Genomic DNA, 19,245 nt, shown 5'->3' on the forward strand with positions numbered 1-19,245 from the left:
ATCCTGGATGTTTCATATACCTCAATGTTTCCCCCCAAAGATAGTGGATATTTAATATGTATCTGCAACTGCCTATTCTGCAAAAGGAGCCTGATTTAAGTGAGTTCATCTAATAGATCCACATAAAATACCACATGAGTTCACTATAGTGTGTGCAGAATTTTGTGCATCCTATTTAAGTGAGTGGTTGTGTGCTGTGAAATGGAGAGGCAGCACATAAAGCCCCAAAGTTAATAACCTCTAATAAACAATGAGACTGGATGACAACTTTTCAAAATCTATTACACACTAGTAGCCCTGGTTCTGCACAGTTTGCATATTAAACAGATGATAGTAGGTTCTGGGCAGAAATATAGACAGCATTACATACTTCGATGCATGCCAGAAAAGAAATCTTTTGATAGCATTTACTGTAGCCAAGAACAGAAGCAGCTATACAATCCCCAGCCAGAAACCAGGTGCCAAACTTAATTCATGCAAAAAAAAATGGGTTGGCATCTTATAAGGTTGGTTAGCTCTCAGGGAGAGGACCATGGAAATCCTGGGTAGCTGTGTTCTGAGGTCTATGGGTTACACTGCCCTGCTGGGCTGGCTAGTTCATTTTCTTCTAAGCAGCTCAATGAGTAATCAGACTAAATCCCAGGCAACCATCTCACAATGCACATGCAAAGCACCTGGCTTGGTTTTCAGTCAGGTCAGCCTGGCACATACTGTGGCTACAGCAAGCTCACTTGTCAGATCTGTAGGAAACACACAGTATGGTGTGGTAATAACACTGAATGAGAGGTTTGGGATTCAAAAAGATCTGAATATGGAAAACTGGTGAGCCACAGTAGAGAAGATTAGCTTCAATAGGAATACATGTAAATTCCTGTATTTAGATGGATAAAAGGAAGCAAGTGCCTCCTGTCTCATTCCTGTCAAATTTCTATGCTGCAGCCTGGGTGGTCTTTTAAAAAATAGAAATCAGATCATACCCCATCTTTACTTTTTTAAGAAATCCATTCCTCTGAGAATAAAGATGAATCTCATCCATCAGTGTGTTTTGAAGTCTTCCATGGCTGGCCTCTTTCTTTCTCTATACCTGCTCTCCCATGAATCCCCCTGTCTTGCTGAATACCACAGCCATAAATAAGAGCTCCATGTCTTCATGTAGAACCTGACTGGAGCCTTTCATATTTCCTCTACAAAATACCCTCACCTTTTCCTAAACATCTTCAAAAAAAAAAAAAAAGTCAAATCCCTAGGCTTAACTTATTTCATTACCTACTTTCAATTTGATCATACATTTTTTTTATTTAACAAATATCCACTGAATACCTACTGAGCGTTAGATCTTGTTCAATGTTCTGTATATAAAACAGAAGTATATAAAGTGTATATTTTTTCATGGCCATTAGATTTAGTGCTGAAGAATTTGATGAAACCTGGAACAAGAGTAGACGAGAGTAATGGAGAGTGGGCACTGAAAGGCTCAACTTTATGCAGAGTGCCCAGAGAGGGCCTCACTGATGAGGACATATGTGTTCAGATATGATTGAAAGGGATTGTGACCTGAGTGACTGTCCAAGAAAATAACAGTGTAGCCAGAGGAACGAGCATATTCCAAAGCTCTGGAGAGGGATGTGCAATGAACTGGGCTGAGCATAGGGCTGCAGGAAGATCGTATACTAATGCACAGATAAGCTGAATAAAGCTGGAGAGGTGACAGTGACAAGCCTAGGCAAGGCTAAGAAGCTGTGGTAAATCTTTGAGTTCTTGTCTGTGTGTATTAGTTGGAAAGTGTTAGAAGGCTTTGGGGCAGGAATAATCATGAAACCATTTTTTTCTCATTTAGTTTAGAAAGAATTAAGGTAGATGCCATGTTGAATATAAACTATATAGAGTGTAGAACCCCTAAGATGAGTTAAGCGTTATTATATCTTTGAAAAATGGAGCTGACCACATAGGTTTGCTATCACTTACCACATGATTTGTGATTATGTATGTGCTCAAAACAGTAACAGAGCAGGGAGCAAGCTGCCTTGCTGATTCCCTCAGTTCTAATCTGTAGCATGTGACTGTATGACATTGGTTCTTCATAGATAGATTTTAGATGAAGACCTAGTTTAATAGCAGTTAATATAAAAAGGACCCCAGGGTTTGATGTGACTGCACAGTTGATGAGCCAGCAGTAGCCCTGTTTGGCTGTCAAGTGAGCTAATGCTGTCTTAGGTTGTATTAAAGAGCTTGCGGTAGTGATGAGTGGAAGGGAGACATGAATCTGAGGCAATATTATGTGGCTTCTGCTGCATTTCAAACAGTAGCCCTGATCCTATACCAGTTCCTGCTTCTGTTGTCTTTCAAAGCATGGTGTCTTTCAGTTAAAATACAGCATACTGGATTCATCTGTGGTTCTCCCTGTGGCTTCATCCACATATCCATATAAATTCTCTGAGATTTAACTGAGACTTTTCTCTGATTTCTCATGAACAGAAGCCTATATACTTCCTGATAAGATTTTCAAAATTTGTGAGAAACACATCTTATGATACGCCCACGTAAATGAGAGTATCAGTGGTCATTTTGTTACTCTTCTTCCTCTGGGTTACATCACTTATGCCATGTTTAACCATCAAAATTAGTATTTTCTAGGTATGGGAATGTAATCCAGTTGTTATAGTCAGCCACACAACTCTGAGTTTGATTGCTAGTACCACATAAACTGTGATGATAATGCATACCAGAAATCCAGCCCAGTATTTTTAGGCAGCACTAAGTACTCAGCCACACAGCTTATTATGAAATAATATCTATTTTAGTAGATAGTGAATACTAGAAATATGTAGTCTTTGCAAATACAATAGAAAAATCTTACCTCTATGTCTCACATAGTATCAAGAATTTACGTAGGTGGGCAATGGTGGCACACACCTTTAATCCCAGCACTTGGGAGGCAGAGGCAGGTGGATTTCTGAGTTCGAGGCCAGCCTGGTCTACAGAGTGAGTTCCAGGACAGCCAGGACTATGCAGAGAAACCGTCTCGAAAAACAAACAAACAAACAAACAAACAAAAATCAAAAAGAATTTATGCTCTGAAGCCAGGAGTCATTCTGCTTTCAGCTTTCTGTTTATAAAGTTTGGAACACAACCCTCCTTCGACTCCATTCTCTCCTCTATAAAATGATACTGCCCTTTCAGACTTTTCCTAATAATTAAATAGTATTATATGCGTTGAGCTGCTTACAATTCCTGTAACTTAAGTTTGTAAATGCAGTTATCATCTGCCTCTGTATACTTCCTAAAGGATGAACTAGATGAATGGAAGTGGAAATGGTTTTCAATAATAGAATGAGGAATGTTTTTCATTGCTCAATAGTGAATGGTAGCTGGATGTTGTGTGACTTGTGCCCTTAATCTTGGAGTTGAAATGAGTATCATCTTCATGTAATTGAAAATATTTCAAAAATCTAGAATTGATGGGAGTTTTTATATTTTGGATAAAATCAAGAGTCCAGTGCTGGCAACTGTAAGGAATGCACAGAGTAAGACGATTGCTATAAGGCAGTGGTTCTCAACCTGCGGGTGCCGACTCATTTGGAGGTATAACGACCCTTTCACAGGGGTCATCTAAGACCACTGGAAAACACAGATATTTACTTTCCAATTCATAACAGCAGCAAAATTGCAGTTATGACGTAGCAACAAAAGTAATTTTATGGTTGAGCTCACCACAATGTGAGGAACTATATTACAGGGTCACAGGAAAGTTTGAGAACAACTGCTCTAAGGAATCTGATACTTGATGTAGATTGGTTTAAACAGATAAAGCAGAGACTCCATAACACTCACATTAAAGACATATCTAAACTACAGCTTTTTAACACATGACAATGAGAAAATATTATTTTCTTCTGTTAAGGTGACCTAAACATTATATTTTGTAAACTTGAAAGTGGTACCTATGTTTGGAAGCAAATCTAATGTGTTCCTGGTTAGGAAAGACTGAGATGGAAGAAGGCGAGAAGACTCCAGTGAGGAATTAGCTTGGGAAGAGGAATAGTAACGATGCATGTGGATTGTGAGGCAGTTCCCTAAAACATAAAACTACTGAGAAGTGAAGGCTGCCGTATTAGATTCACTAAATGATGAGTGAAATGAAGTATTAAGAGTAAGATGGAAGATTTAAATCTTGAAAGAGATTATGTTTTTCCAGGCAGTAGAATATTAGTGAAGAACTGAGGTACAAAGAAAGATGACAGAAATGTTATTTACATCAATGTGAATTAATCAGTAATATATGTGGTAGACTAGGGAAGTGGAGGTAAGCTCAGGGTAAGTTGATGGCAACTATACAAGTTCAACCATAGTTTATTGAAAGTCCGAGTCAAGAGATGAGGATCTTTGGAAGACTTGGACAGCTGGCCTCTGTAACTGCTGGTGACAGAGACAGCATATGACCAGTCCTGCATCTAGATATTCACCAGCTCAGATGCATTCTCTCTGTGCTTCAGTACTTAGAATAGCCAAGCAAACGTCACCTGTTCTCATCATTGTTTATAGCACCCCTGTGTATGGCAGAAGTGGGGTGATAATACAAATTCTTCGTCAGGAGTCAGGGTCTCAGCTCAGCATCCTCTGTGCTTGGCTTTTGATTATAATTGCTGAGATGGCTTTGATGGTATTAGCTCTGGGGGTTAAGATGGTTACATGAAGACAGTGGTGTTTTAGTATATTAAGTATATTAAATTATTTTAAAGCTTAATTCATCAACATCAACAAGTATCACACTATAGACCATTATCCTGTTCTCATCATGACTTTTAGTAGTTCAGATAAGGAGCTGGAGCTGAGAATCTAGAAAAAGAAGGGTGCTTGGGGTATATAGAACAGAATATCAGAGTGGTGAGAAGAGACAGAAGTCCAGATACATTTGCAGTCTCTCCCCAACATTGGAGAGTGTCATGCTTAGGGGGTGCATGCAAAGGAACTATCAAGTCAGCTCAAAATGATCCCCAAAACAATGTGGAGAGCTCACACAGACTTGGAAATATTTTCTGTCCTCAAAGCCCATGTAGTCACAGACATGTGTGCATAAGGATGCTGTTGTGAAGACAAGATCTCATCTGCCTAGATTAATGCAGCTGTGGCACTGCTAAAAACAATCTTAAAAGCAAAGTCCAGAAGGATCAATTCTCCCAAAGCAACATAACTGTGTCCTGTGGGTGTCTTTTAAATTATAAAAATAATATCAAGCACCCAACAATATAAAATTTATACTATCCAGCATTCACAAAAGATCAATACACATACAAGGACATATAAAAGCATGAACATAATGAGAAAATAAACAACTAAATCCACAGCTGACATATATATTAAAATCAGCAGACAGGGCCTTTAAAATGTATGAGCATTTGTTTATAAATTTAAAAAAAAACATAGACTCAACCTATTAAATACATATGAAAAATATATCTATGAAGATATTGATAAATAGTACGTATGAAAAGACAAATGTAACTTCCATAGGTTCAGTTTCTCTTCTGCTATGCCATTGGCTAGATCTAACTTCATATTCAGCATTGCAGAAAACAAGATGCACAATAGCACCAAAGTGCTAGTGACTACAGGACAATGTCAGGTGACTTAATGCGCTCATTGTTAAATTTGCCAAACAAGAGAAAGAGCTATATAAAAAGCCCAAGGAACAAAATTTTTTCCAAGTAGAATTAAAATTACAAACTTAAGATCTTAATAAGGAAGCACATGTCATGCATAAACAAATAAATAAGAAAACGATACCAAGACCCATTATAATCCAGCTGCTCACATCAGAGAATCTGAGGATGACCAATCCACTAAAAGAAAATCCAGCCTTTCACCAAACTAGAATTCTTTACCCACAAAAACTATCATTTAGAACCAAGAGCAAAACAAATTATTTTCTAGACATGCAAAACCTAAAAGAATTCATTGATACTAAATTTCTTTCTTTTTTCTTTTTTCTTTTCTTTTTTATGGTTTTTCACTCACATTATTTCATTTTTTTTATTAATCTCTGAGGGTGCTCCTCCACCCACTCCCCCACTCCCACCTTACCCCTCTAGCATCCCCCTATGCTCAGTCATCAAGCCTTCACAGGACCAAGGGCCTCCCTTCCCACTGATGCCAGATAAGGCCATCTTCTGGTGCATATGTATCTGGAGTTATGGATCCCTCCATGTGTAATTTTTGATTGGTGGTTTAGTCCCTGGGAGCTCTAGGTGGTCCAGTTAGTTGACAAGGTTGTTCTTCCTATGGGGTTGCAATACCCGTCAGCTCCATCAGTCATTTCCCTTAGCTCTTCCATTGGAGTTCCTGGGCTCAGTCCAATGGTTGGCTGGGAGCTACCAAGTTTCTTATATGAAATATTGAAGTTGAGTCTCTTAGGTGTAAAAAAATAATACCAGATAGAATGAAAACATTGGATAAGAACAATAAAATGATAATTCATTGACATAATTGGTGAATATAGAATAAAAACATGAATATTCTGAGGATGGAGAAGGAGAGTTCACTATGCATTTTATTGATATTGAACAGATATTAAACCAATATTATGAGCAATAATTTTGACAACTAAGATTGTTAAATTTTTGAAAGAGTCAAACTATCAGGCATTTACAAGAAGAAATCAAGAGTCTGAGTAGCTCTATAGCTCTTAAAGAAATGTAATTATGGTGGAGTGGTTTCTCTGACAGAACCTCTAGCCCTGATGGCTTTCTGTGAAGTCAAATGCTTGATAAGATGATAGCAAATCTGAAGAAACTTCAGATAAGTAAAGAAGGAATAATTCCTAGCTCAATTCCTGAAGCCAGCTTTTCTATAATATAAATATAAGATATAGACACTGTAAAATAAATAAATAAAAAGAATGCAATAGACTCATAACCTTCATAAATTGCCACAGAATCATTTTTACAATTTTGAAAAATTATAGCCAACAATATGTCTACAAAACAGCATATCATGACTTGGGTTACCCAAGGAATGCAGTGTTAGTCTTTCAATATAAGTCACCTACAAACAGGCTAAAAAATATTATATCATTAACTTCAGGAAAAAATTGACATTGTCTAATGAACAATATAAATTCAAACATATTGTATAACTATATAGAAGCAAAAGAATCACAAAAATGCAAAATTCAATATTGTGCTCAACTCTGACCAGGCTGGATACCTAGAGAACAACTATGAAGCTTAAAAACAAAACAAAACAGAACATGTATTCTAGAATTGTAGGGTGTGTGAAATAATGATTAATAAAAAGAGAGAGAAATTGCACATTTGAAAAACCAAGGAAGGCTTGTAAGAGGACTTGGGAGGAGGAAAGGCAGAAATGTAATTATGTTATAATCTCAAATATAAAAAAAGTAAAAAAGTGGGAGCTGCTGAGATGGCTCAGCAGTTAAGAACACTGACTACTCTTCCAAAGGTTCTGAGTTCAATTCCCAGCAACCACCTGGTGGCTTGGAACCATCTATAATGGGATCCGATGACCTCTTCTGGTGTGTCTGAAGACAGCAACTATGTACTCACATACATAAAATAAATAAATCATTTCTTAAGAAGTAAAAAAATGACAGCCACCATAAATTAATAATTAAAACATATTAAAATAATAATATAGTTGATACATAGACAATATACATTATTGCTATATGCATGTCATACTTTTTAGTTCTCCCATATTTAATAAAAACAAAATTTAAGTCTACTGTTTTTGTTGTATGTTTCTGGATATCCTGTAACAGAGAAGATTTATTTATTTTGCACAGCTTGAGAAAATTCTGATATTTGCATATTGAAAGGAAAGCTTATTGTACCAAGTCTTCAGAGTTTTAGAAATATAGTATGTTGGAAGTATAATGTGCTATTTTCTATAAGCAAAGAGAACTGCTATTTCAAGTGTCATATCCTGTGACAAACAAGTGTGATTAGTGCCAATAAGCCAAATATAGGAACCAGTACCCCAGGGATCAGTCACACCAGACTCAGTTCTCGAGAAGGACAAGAGTATGACCAGCTTACCAATCATTCACTTTTCTGCAATTCTTCCATTCGCTACAGAAAATGTAAAATTTATGTTTATTCTAAACAGTTCTATCCCGTTTTGGCCTAGTGCAATCCATACCAGAATTAGATTCCAATCATCTTCTCCTATCCTTCCTTGCCAGAAGTTTGTCTGCAGATTGTGCCATAAGATTTTTGCAGAATGTATCTGCATTATGGTGTGTGTGTGTGTGTGTGTGTGTGTGTGTGGTGTGTGTGTGTGTGTGTGTGTGTGTGTGTGTGTGTGTGTATGTAAAGAATGAGAGAGAGACAGGGGGTAGAGAGAAAGAGAGAATGAATATACCACAATGAACAACTGCTTCATTCATTAATTTACAAATGTTTGATGAATAGACAAATCCAAAATGCTGTCCTTTCTTTATTATTACAGTTATTTCACTCACTAAGTAAATATTCATGAGTATATATAAGATGCTAGGGGCCTGAAGTAGGGAGTGATGGGTTTTACTATGTGGATCCAACAGCAGGTACTATTTGTATATCATATTGATGCATCAAGTTGCAGGACCTATTGGAAATATCTTTGGGACTTACTGAAGTATACAGGCAGAAGTGGCAATAATATCTGAATCACAGTTATAATTAGAAGTTCTATGACAATGAGTTTGTGTTTTTCACCTAGTCTCATCCTATGAAGAATGATTTACATTTTACCTAAAATTAATTATTTAAAAAACAAAACAACAATTAAAAATACTAGCTCAGTAATTAGTTCGCCCCTTCGCCTGTATTAGCATCACAATCCAAGTATGAGCAAGCTTCGAGCTGGAGTGCCTCCTCCCTCCCATGCTGGCTACTCCCTGCCCTGTGAGTAAAGGTGTCCTGAGTGCTAAGATTCATCTGTGAGCACCTTAGATCCAGTGTCCACGCACAGAAAGCCTGCATCGGCTTTATGAACCCCATGTCTTTCTGCCTCCTCATGGTTCCCGGAGCACTCCCTTCTTTCTTCTTAAACTCACTTTATTGTATGGCACATTCGGATTTCTGTATTGGGCCACAAGTGTCATCTTCTGATATTTTGAGAAAACTAGTGTGTATTAAATAAATTCTACTACTGAATTTAAAAGAGATTTTTTCAGTATTTTTAATGACTTAAAAACAATAATAGGAAAATATGAAAATTAAGGTTTTCCTCATATGGTTTAAGCTTTGTAAAGTTTATAGAAGGAGAAAGACTTTTTGAAGATCTCACTGAAGAGTTAAGAACATATGGAAAGTCTGATATGACTGAGGGACATGAGCCTCTGCTTTTATCCTATATCACCATGGAATAACAATATAGCATGATATTGGAAGAAAAACTTGGTCTGCTAAGCTTGGTTAACTTATTGTCTGAGGAGGAATGTCTCCTCTGTTTTGGTAGGCTTCTGAGAGACAATGTGATGACCATGGGCATCTCCTGCTGGCTCTATAACCTCCTTTTCAGCAAAACCCTTGTTTTAGTTTGTGTGTGTATGTTTATGTGGATGTATATGTGCATGTACATATGTACATATGAATGTGCATGTATGTGTGTATGTGATGTGCGTATGTGTGTATATAAGTGTGTGTTCTTGTGTATATATGTATGTGTGTGGGGGTGGGGGTGTGGGGGTGTGTTTGTGTGTGTGTGTTTCAGAACATGGAATAACTTTTCAACACATTAAAAATCCAAGGTGCTGAAAACTCAAGAAAGTCTGTTCAGAGAAACGATATGCCAAATAGTCACTGACATAAAAAAACACTATAAATTAAGGAAGTAATAGTTCATGGTTGCCGAGAAGAGAACTTAATTTACAACTAGTATCAGGTTTACATTCCTTGCAAATTCTGGAAATTCATCACTGGCACAGAAATTGATCTGCTAAAGGAGAGGAAAATTGATTTCTAATATTGGCAATTACATCAATTTTAAGTTCTGATGGGATAACTCTTGGAAACAAATTTATTAACCACAAAGGAATTACTTGCTACTCTAGAAAATGATCTAAAGAGTAGTATTTATAGTCTAATTTGAAGAAATATCTTCATTATGGCAGACAACAGCTCCAGGATTGTTGTCTCAATTATGTTAAAGATATTAAGATAACAAAGTAAGTGAAATCAGGCTATCTGTATAAAAAGCAAGCACAACATCATATTTTAGAGTGTTTCTTTTGCCTCAAAGTATCTCCCTCTGAAGGAGTGGGAATCTGAACACATTTGCATATTCCCATTCAAGACATGCTGTTGGCATTCTCAAAAAGAATAAGTGTAGCTGATGGCAATTTTTATCTGAAGAGATTTGTGTGTGTTAGCAATATACCATATCCTGTCAGCTAAGAAGAGCATATGGGGCCCATTAACTCACCAAATCTGCCACTGTTCTGCAAATTTTTATTAAGCAAGTGAAGTCCCTAATAGTCACTTATGTTATAGAATGCGTGTCAAATGCTATCAATAAGCAAGGGGATTGTTTTCCCCTAGTGAGAAGGCATTTGAAGTATGTAAGAAGGCCTGACAAAAGAATAAAACACTTTAAGCAAGCACTGTATTAATAAAAATGCACCCTACTGGGAGCCAACATGCATGCATATTATGTGCACTTTAATGTCTGCTGCTTACAAGTTTGGAGAATGCCATCTTGATCATAGGTTTTTTTTTTCCCTCCATATTTTCCTTCTCTGAATTTTAACAATGAACCTGGTGGAAATTAAGTGAAAAGAAAAATGCTGTGTGTTTGTGCTTTCTTAAAATGTGTGTTCTCTGTGGTTGGGCACTCTCCATAGACTTAGACTTCAAAGACTTAGCAAGAATTAGAAACATGGACCATCATGAGTTCCCCATGTTCCCCATGCGAGTCTGAGGACACAGTAGGAAATTAGCAAACATTCAAACCAAATAGTGTCCTTTTTATTAAGTACCTGTGGTAATCAAGCCAAATAGTGTTCATCGATCTTGTGTTGAGTGTCAGGAAACAAGTTAGTATAGAAATCATATTAGCTAAATAAAGCCAGAGAAATCTCAAAAAAGGCAACTCCATGATCTCTTCTAGCTTTTAATAATGGCTACAATAAGAACAGTGGTTGTAAGTGCAAATGCCTTTGAATTACGTCTACAAAAGGACTCAACATTTCATTCATATCCCTTCAACTGCTAGAATATTCCTCAAATATACCCAAGAGCAAATAGGTGCAGTCCTTGTGTAAAACTGAAGGTTAAGGAAGCCAACACAATGAACTCCAGAAACTTTATGAAGAAAGAAATGTAAAGCAACCTTCCATCAGAACCTGAATGTAAAACCATAAGGGTCTTCCCCCATTGGCACCCCGTTCCATGATGCTTTGTCTTCTTTGCTGTCTTGAAATAGAAGACCTTCCTTGCATGAGGCCCACTTCGTTTTCAGTTTCTTATACAAGCCTTTTATTTAAAAGTACAGACTTATTGTGAACCATGTTGCTACCATTTCACTCTCTGCACTATCTCAATATAATGCAATGAAACAACTACACTTAAGCTCCAGTCCCAAGAGATAACTAATAGTTGCTCTAAGGTGATGTGGGTTATAAAGGAAGTTGGGTATTAATTATAATACTTGCCATTTTAAAAATTGGTGGTGTGTGTAATTTTCCCTCATTTTCTCATTTGCCACTGTTATTTAAATTGCTTCCCAGCACTAAGCATGGGCATAAAAGATGATTGTTCCAAATTTAACCTTTTAAATAAAATGTGTTCTATTAATGAAGTCATTAGCACACCCTCTCTTTTCCATTATGTTTGTTCATTTGCCGTTGATCCTAAAGATAGGCATCTGTGCCAGAGAATATTCTGGAGAAAGACTCCTAATTTTTGTGCCTGTCACCCACTTGGATTTTCCACACTGTTTTTTAAAATAGTTTATTTCAGTGTTCTAAAGAAATTTCAACTTGTCAATTAAGATAATGATAAGTATTCCCACTTGGGATAATAGACATTATTCAGCCAAAAAGTTAAAAAGTTCCTTAAAACCTAGTATGCCTAGGAAATTTGCAATATTTAGATTAAAAAAAAAAGACAAACTAGGCAGAAGCGACCCTTTGCTCAACTGTATTTTTAGTACACTTCTTCCAAAAGCAAAACGAATCATACACAGTGGATCTAGAGTGCATCACTCAGATAGCCCATAAAAGCCCTGCTCTGCCAAAGTCCGATGTGTTCTCAGTTATTCTTTCTATATCTCTTTACAGTCCTAAGAAAGTACAGTCATCAACACCATTGCCACCAAATTCACGTCTCACAACTCTCAACAGCCTCGCTAGCAAAGTCTTACCTAGATCTGGGCTGAGTAATTTTTAATGATTTTTTTAATCTCCCATAATTTCCTGTGTGCTGCTTGTCTCTCTGTTCTTAGCATGGAGTTAGCAAGCTCTTAGTCAGTTAGTTACTTTCAGGGTAACAGTGGCAGTTGAGCCACACCTGTTCAGTTACCGCCACTCATATTTCTGCCTTTCTGTGAAGTTCCTCATTAATAATGACCATAGCTAAGGTTTTCTATGTGCCCACTGAGTGACCTTCCAAGCATTTAGCATGTACTTACCTTATGTGTACTAACTACCATCGTCACCACAAACCAGTGTGGTACCAGTGTCTCACTCACTTTATAGTAGTGAACTGAAGCACGCAAAGTTAAAATGACTCTTAGGTCACTTATGGAAATTCCTTTTGAAACTTTTGTACTTAAGTTTCTAAGCTAGATTCCTAACTCTCAAAATGACTTCTTTTATGTTAAGTGAGAATAAATAATTTATGTTGAATACATTTGAATTTAAATTTCCAGCATGCTAAATTATAAATTTAATTATTGTCTTAGTTCAGGTTTTACTGCTGTGAACAGACACCATGACCAAGGCAACTCTGATAAGGGATAAACATTTAATTGGGGCTGGCTTACAGGTTCAGAGGTTCAGTCCATTATCACCAGAGGAGAAAGTATGGCAGCACATGATGCTGGAAAAGGAGCTTGGAGTTCTACATCTTCATCCAAAGGAAGCCAGGAGCAGACTTTCCTCAGGCAGCTAGGAGGAGGGTCTTAAAGTCCACCCCCATCCAACAACACTACTCCTTGAGTGAAGCATATGCAAACCACCACAATTATAAAAATGTACTTTATAAATTTTTATTTTTAAATACTATATTACATAATATATAATTATAGTTATATAATATTTGCACATTGTATAATTATATATCTATATATTATAAAATATATCATTATAATATTATAGCCAACATCATTTATATTGGTTTGCAAAAAAAATTTTTTTTTGGCGAATCTTTCTGTTTAGTCCAAGGCAGGCTTAAACTTGTCCAAATAATTTTGCCTCTGTCTCCAATATTGTAGTATTACAACAATGGACCTTTTACCTAGCCCAGATTTCTATCTAATATCATAAATTCAAATGAAAAGAATACTAGATTTCTAGTATAGAATTGTTTAAAATGTTTTCCTATACTTAATTTGTGTCACTGTTAGTTTTTAAAATTCCTCAGCTTGCAAATTTTCTGTGATTGTCATTTATACAAATGAGCAGCTAAGACTGTCATTTCACCTCTGTTGTTTCTGCTAATGAGAAGGAAGCCATTGTCTTTGTATGAGACTTGAAGATTATGATGCTTGTCTTCCCAGAGTATTGTGAAGGTTAAAATAATTAAATAGGTTTAAAATACATAGAATCTGTGTATTACAAGTACTCAGTTATACCAGCTACTGTTGTTATTTAAATTATCAGGATAATTGAATTGTAGTATTTTTCTGCTCAAACTGCAGATTCTACTGTGCATAGTTTTTGGGACAACAAGAAAACACCTTGACTGTCAGTACCTGATGAATATTATTAGACTTACCACTCAACTGTAAATACAACTAAAAGTATGACATGATCTTTACACAGTCACGGGATCCTCATAAGTAAACAGTGCTGTTAGTTCCAACATAAAGAGATAGCCAAGAAAAGATGGCAGGGGAGTGGTTGATTATGTTAATAGGACTGAAGTTGTGGGCAGAGGGAAGAGATAGATGCCATAGTCAAGATGGAGGTGGTCTTGCTAGTTTTCAAGCTTCCCTTATCTTGTATCAATCCTTGAGCACCAGTGGTATATTGACCAGCATGGACATTAGTAAATGGTGAATAAATGTACAGCAATTGTTGTGGACCAGTGTGGTCATCCTCAGAGAGTTGTTTAAGAATGTGTTCATGGGACATATTGATTAGTGGTTTTCATATACTGTCTTTTCCTGATATTAATATCAGTTTAACAATAGCCTTCTGTGACACAGTGGGAATCCTTTCTGTGTTCTCTATTAGGGCTTTTGTAGAATCCATATGATTTATTTAAATGTTTGATAAAATTCACATGTGATGTGGCCAAGTCCTTGAGTATTCTTTGATGGAAAATTTTATATACAAACTTATTTTAAAATTCAACTGTTAGGCCATGCATATGAGTTTTCTGTGTTTTAAAGCTTTACTAACCTGAGCCCTTTCAGAGGGTTATTTTTCCCCCATATTTGACAGCTGTGTAAATTTTGACCTAATTCTTCCACACTATTGATGCATGACCCATCATCATTTTTAAGTAAACTGTCTGCTTGCCACTTCAACTGCTGGGAGTGGGCATCATTTTCATCTCTGTGTGAACTTCAAATATTTTCTTTCTATTTAGCATTGGTTTTCTAGGTCTTAGGGATATAGGGGGAGAGAATCATCTCTGATGATATCAGAAAAAAATTGTAAGCTGGTTCCATGTTCTATAAACTCCATATGCATTGGCTTCTCTGAATATCATGTAGCATCCTTTATTGCAAGGAACATCACTGGATTCTGTCCTGTATCATCTTTCTGCACAATCTCCAGGAAGCTGTCTAGACTGAAAGCTGGGACTGTCATAGCATTGACTATATTTGTTTTCCATCCTTATAAATCTGTCCTTTGTGACCTAATGTCTACTTTGTTGAATACTATTATTACAAATTTTGTCCTCTCTTTATTAGGAAAATATAAATCTTTCCCTTTTCTCTATTTTGACCAGATATAGAAGTCTGGTCCTTGAGTCTTGAATATGTACATATGTATTGCTTTAATGCTCAAGGAGCTTTATTATCTATGTTCTTAGGACATTGAATTCAATTCTTCTCTTACAGACATCAAAGAAAGAACCCAGTTAAAAGAACTACAAGTAATGACATTTTTAAAATAAGTGTTACATTCATAGAAGGCCTAACAAACATAGCTCTCCATAGTTGACTATAAAATGCTTGTAGATACAATTGAGGCACCCCAGGATAGGCTGGAAGAAAACAAATCTCAAATCTTTGCAATAAAAGATTTAATTTGTTGTGAATCTATATTAATGTATTGTTTTAAAATGTCAGATTTGCAGGCAGGTTCTAATCTTTGTCTCTTTTATTTCTTCTCCTCAGTGCCAGATGAAAGCAAAGTTCAGTCATTGGCTGATCGTAGATCAGGTAAGAAATTCCTTGTAACTGGCTTTCTCTTCCTGGAAATCACTGGCTGTATTTGGATCCTGTTTCTGTGCACCAGCCAGTGAAAGGCTTTCTAATTAATACATGAGATGTCTCTGTCTTCCACAAAGATGAATTATCGCTTGGCTTTGTGCATAATGGCATAATGTGTGCTGACTCAAAATGTTTGAGAGAAGAAAGGTTTCCAAATCATCATAAAACCCAAAGTCTTAAACATATATGCTAGATAAACACTTTCAAGAAACAAAAAGTTGAAAAGGAAAAGCTAAGAAAGTTTGGAAATTTTTCCTACATGAATTACATATTTAAACTGGAGGACAGAGAATATCAAAGAAAGATGTGATCATTTCTCAGGGAAAAAAAATTAAAAAAAGACATGGGTAATATTGCCTGTCACCAGAAGGGACTGTGCCAGAGATGGCTGTATTCTTCTTCTTCCTCTCAAATGAGCTCCCATGCTGTTCTCTTGAGAAGTCACCTAGGTCTTAGTCTATCCCAATGAGGCACCTTTGTGGACCAATCCCAAGCCTTCCCTTCTCTTTCTAGTGGCCTCCCTTCTTTCAGCATCATCAACACACATTATTTGCAAATACATAAAGCTAATAAGATACTAAATACTGCAGTAACACCCTACCTTTAGGAGTGCTTCATTTTGTAGAAAAATATCCATTTGACTCAGGCCTGCGACTCTACAGAGGGCTCTGGGTGGTTGGCATTCCTCCAATGCTGAAACAAAGAATTCTCCCCATTGCTGTGTTTGTGTGCCAATTACCTTTACAGCAGGAAGTAATCTTGATGCCTCATTAATTTTGTCATGTTCCAAGGCAGAACAAGATTATGATTTTTTTTTCTTTTTCCCTTTCTCTAGATTTTCTAGTGACTGCAGCAGGGGACAGCTTGTAGGTTCATACTCTTGGGCTTCTCCTCCCTTTCTTCCTAATAAAGAGCCCAAGTAGTTAGACACTATGAACAAAAACACATTGTGGTTTATTAAGAATGTTTATAAATTGGATTTGTGAAAATGAGCAAATAATAAGCTTTCTGGCTATTGCCACAACTTGCAATCTTACTTTAATTTCAGCTTTCGAAAAAAAAAATCACTTCTTGATGGTAATCAAAACTTACTGTCACTCTTTCAGCTGAAAATATCATCTTAGCTTATTGCTATAATAAAAATGTTGGCTTTTATCTAATGTGGAATAAATATTTATGAAGAACTACTCTACACAACTTGAAATAATAACCTTGCAGATTTTCGGAAAATTCAAAATTGGCAGAATTTCATAGCTGGCAGTCCACATGATAACTTCACCTCAGGCAGCAGATGGAAGTAGTACCAGCAAGCTTTATTCTATATGAAACATAGTGTTAAAATACACTAAATGATATAAAGATTTGTTTCTAATATATTGCCACTACAACTATCATTATTCTTATATCTCGAGACCTTCTAAACAATCACTGTATCATACAGTTCATTGTTGGGCATCTGTGCATCTATGTGGAATGGAAAAAAATTCAACTTGATTATACCTGATTCAGTTTGATTATATTTCAGCTGTGAGGCATCAACCAATTAAAGATTAAGGCAGATAAGATATTTGATAACTTTACAGCAAACATGACATAAGTGAAGAGGGTTAAAAAAAACACCTATAATTACCAAGTGATGGGTTACAGGTAACAGGTGCATCCTATACAACATTAGAGATAGTCCTGAGAAAGTACAGAGCATCATTACAGAAAAATACGGGGCTAAGTTTACGAAAGTTCGTGTTCTAAGAATGTACCCTCTACCAGTTGTCTACATGTGTGTTTTTGAAAAATAACCTTAAATATGGTTTCCTTCAGGTACTCATCTCTCATATAAAAACTCAGCTCCCATATGTATTCATTTAGAGCAGGGGTTCTTAGCCTGTAGGTCATAACCCCTTAGTGGATCATGTCATATATCCCATGCATCAGATATTTACATTATGATTCATAGCAGTAGCAAAATTACAGTTGTAAAGTAGCAATGAAAAGAATTTTATGATTGGTATTCACCACAACCTGACAAATGGTGTTAAATATCTGCAGCATTAGAAACGCTGAGAACCGCCGGGCGGTGGTGGCGCATGCCTTTAATCCCAGCACTTGGAAGGCAGAGGCAGGCGGATTTCTGAGATCGAGGCCAGCCTGGTCTACAGAGTGAGTTCCAGGACAGCCAGGGCTACACAGAGAAACCCTGTCTCAAAAAACCAAAAAAAAAAAAGAAAAGAAAAAAAAAGAAAAGAAAAAGAAAACAAAAAACAAAAAAAAAACAAACAAAAAAGAAAAGTTGAGAACCACTGATGTAGAAGGGCTTCTCGTAGGATGTTGGTGGTAGAAGTGGTGGTGATATGTGAGCAAAAGTAGATAAGGGGTTCCTTTAATTCTGACAATTTCTCCCAGTTAAGTCATTTAAAGTTTTACAACAAATAGATTATATATAGCCAGACAGGTAATTGACAAAGGACAGACAGACAGACAATTAGACAGACAGACAGACAGACACATAAATAGAGTTAGATAGATAGATAGATAGATAGATAGATAGATAGATAGATCATAGATATAGAGATACAGAAATTGATGGAGGATAGGTATATACACAGATGGATGATGGATGGATGGATGGATAAATAGACTGATAGGTAATAAATAGAAAATCTGTAATGTCCAACTTCTATGGGCACACAGTAAGTTATTGTCTGGCTATATGTTACCTTATAAGGGATCATGATCATACCTCTGGCAATGTTCTAATGATCTCTCAAAGTTTTGTTAAAGTATGATTTTTTTCCTTCCCAAAATCCTATCTTCGGAATACTTAAGTAATAGATGAGCATCTTTTTGGCTAAGAAGAGAAGCTTTCTGTTTAATTCCAGAAATGTGGACAGCTTTAACATTATCCAAGACTATCAGGAAGTTAAAGTAAATTAAATCGTATCTGTGGACTTAAATCTACCATCCATCTTATTTGGGAGGATATTCAACATTTAATAAATTCATCTGAGTTAAGCTTTCTTCTGAGTCAGCTACTTAGTGAGTAGAGAGCCATTCTGTGCCAACTTCCATCTGCTGGTCTGGCTTGGGTGCATCCCAATTTTGTGACAAGATTCTTGGCACCTTTTCTTTGGCTAAATCTTTAAGTGGTTGAGGCTTCAGGGCTAAAATCATATCAAAGGACCAGGTAAGATAAATCTTTCTATAATTCCTGGCTCAAAGTGGTGATTCCCTTCACCCCTTCTGGAATCCACACACTATTCTTGAGATTCCCATAACAACTACATTCCACCCCATCATTACCACAGTGAGATTTTTAATCTTTTGGGATAGTCTCCATATAAGGGAGATCTTTATGTCTACAGAATGGAAAGGCCCACTCAGAGAAGTTAGAAATAAAATAGCTCTTGTTTTGTTCCTTTTTAAAAAAGCAGCACAAGTTCTAGTAAGCTTTGAAAAATAGTTTCATGTCTTTCTATATCTCAGGAATTGAACAATGTTCACACACTAGAAATGCAAGGCAGAAAAATATATTTAACCAAGAAAACTAATTTTATTATTATTTTTTACAATTAAAACATTATTATATTATTATTCCTTTCCATCACCTTCCCCTTTGCTTTCTCAAATACATGGCCCCAC

General features: G+C 36.3%; 1 protein-coding gene across 1 annotated transcript in view; it reads left to right on the forward strand.

Moving 5' to 3' along the window:
• Positions 1-19,245, forward strand: part of Pard3b (par-3 family cell polarity regulator beta) — a 951,194-nt gene that overhangs the window by 575,745 nt on the left and 356,204 nt on the right. The window contains exon 17 of the mRNA XM_028765737.1: positions 15,514-15,558. Coding sequence (XP_028621570.1) covers positions 15,514-15,558 — 45 coding nt within the window. The remainder of the gene's footprint in view (positions 1-15,513; positions 15,559-19,245) is intronic.

The sequence above is a fragment of the Grammomys surdaster genome, unplaced genomic scaffold, assembly GCF_004785775.1.
Source record: "Grammomys surdaster isolate TR1022 unplaced genomic scaffold, NIH_TR_1.0 165, whole genome shotgun sequence".
In the NCBI taxonomy this organism is placed as follows: Eukaryota; Metazoa; Chordata; class Mammalia; order Rodentia; family Muridae; genus Grammomys; species Grammomys surdaster.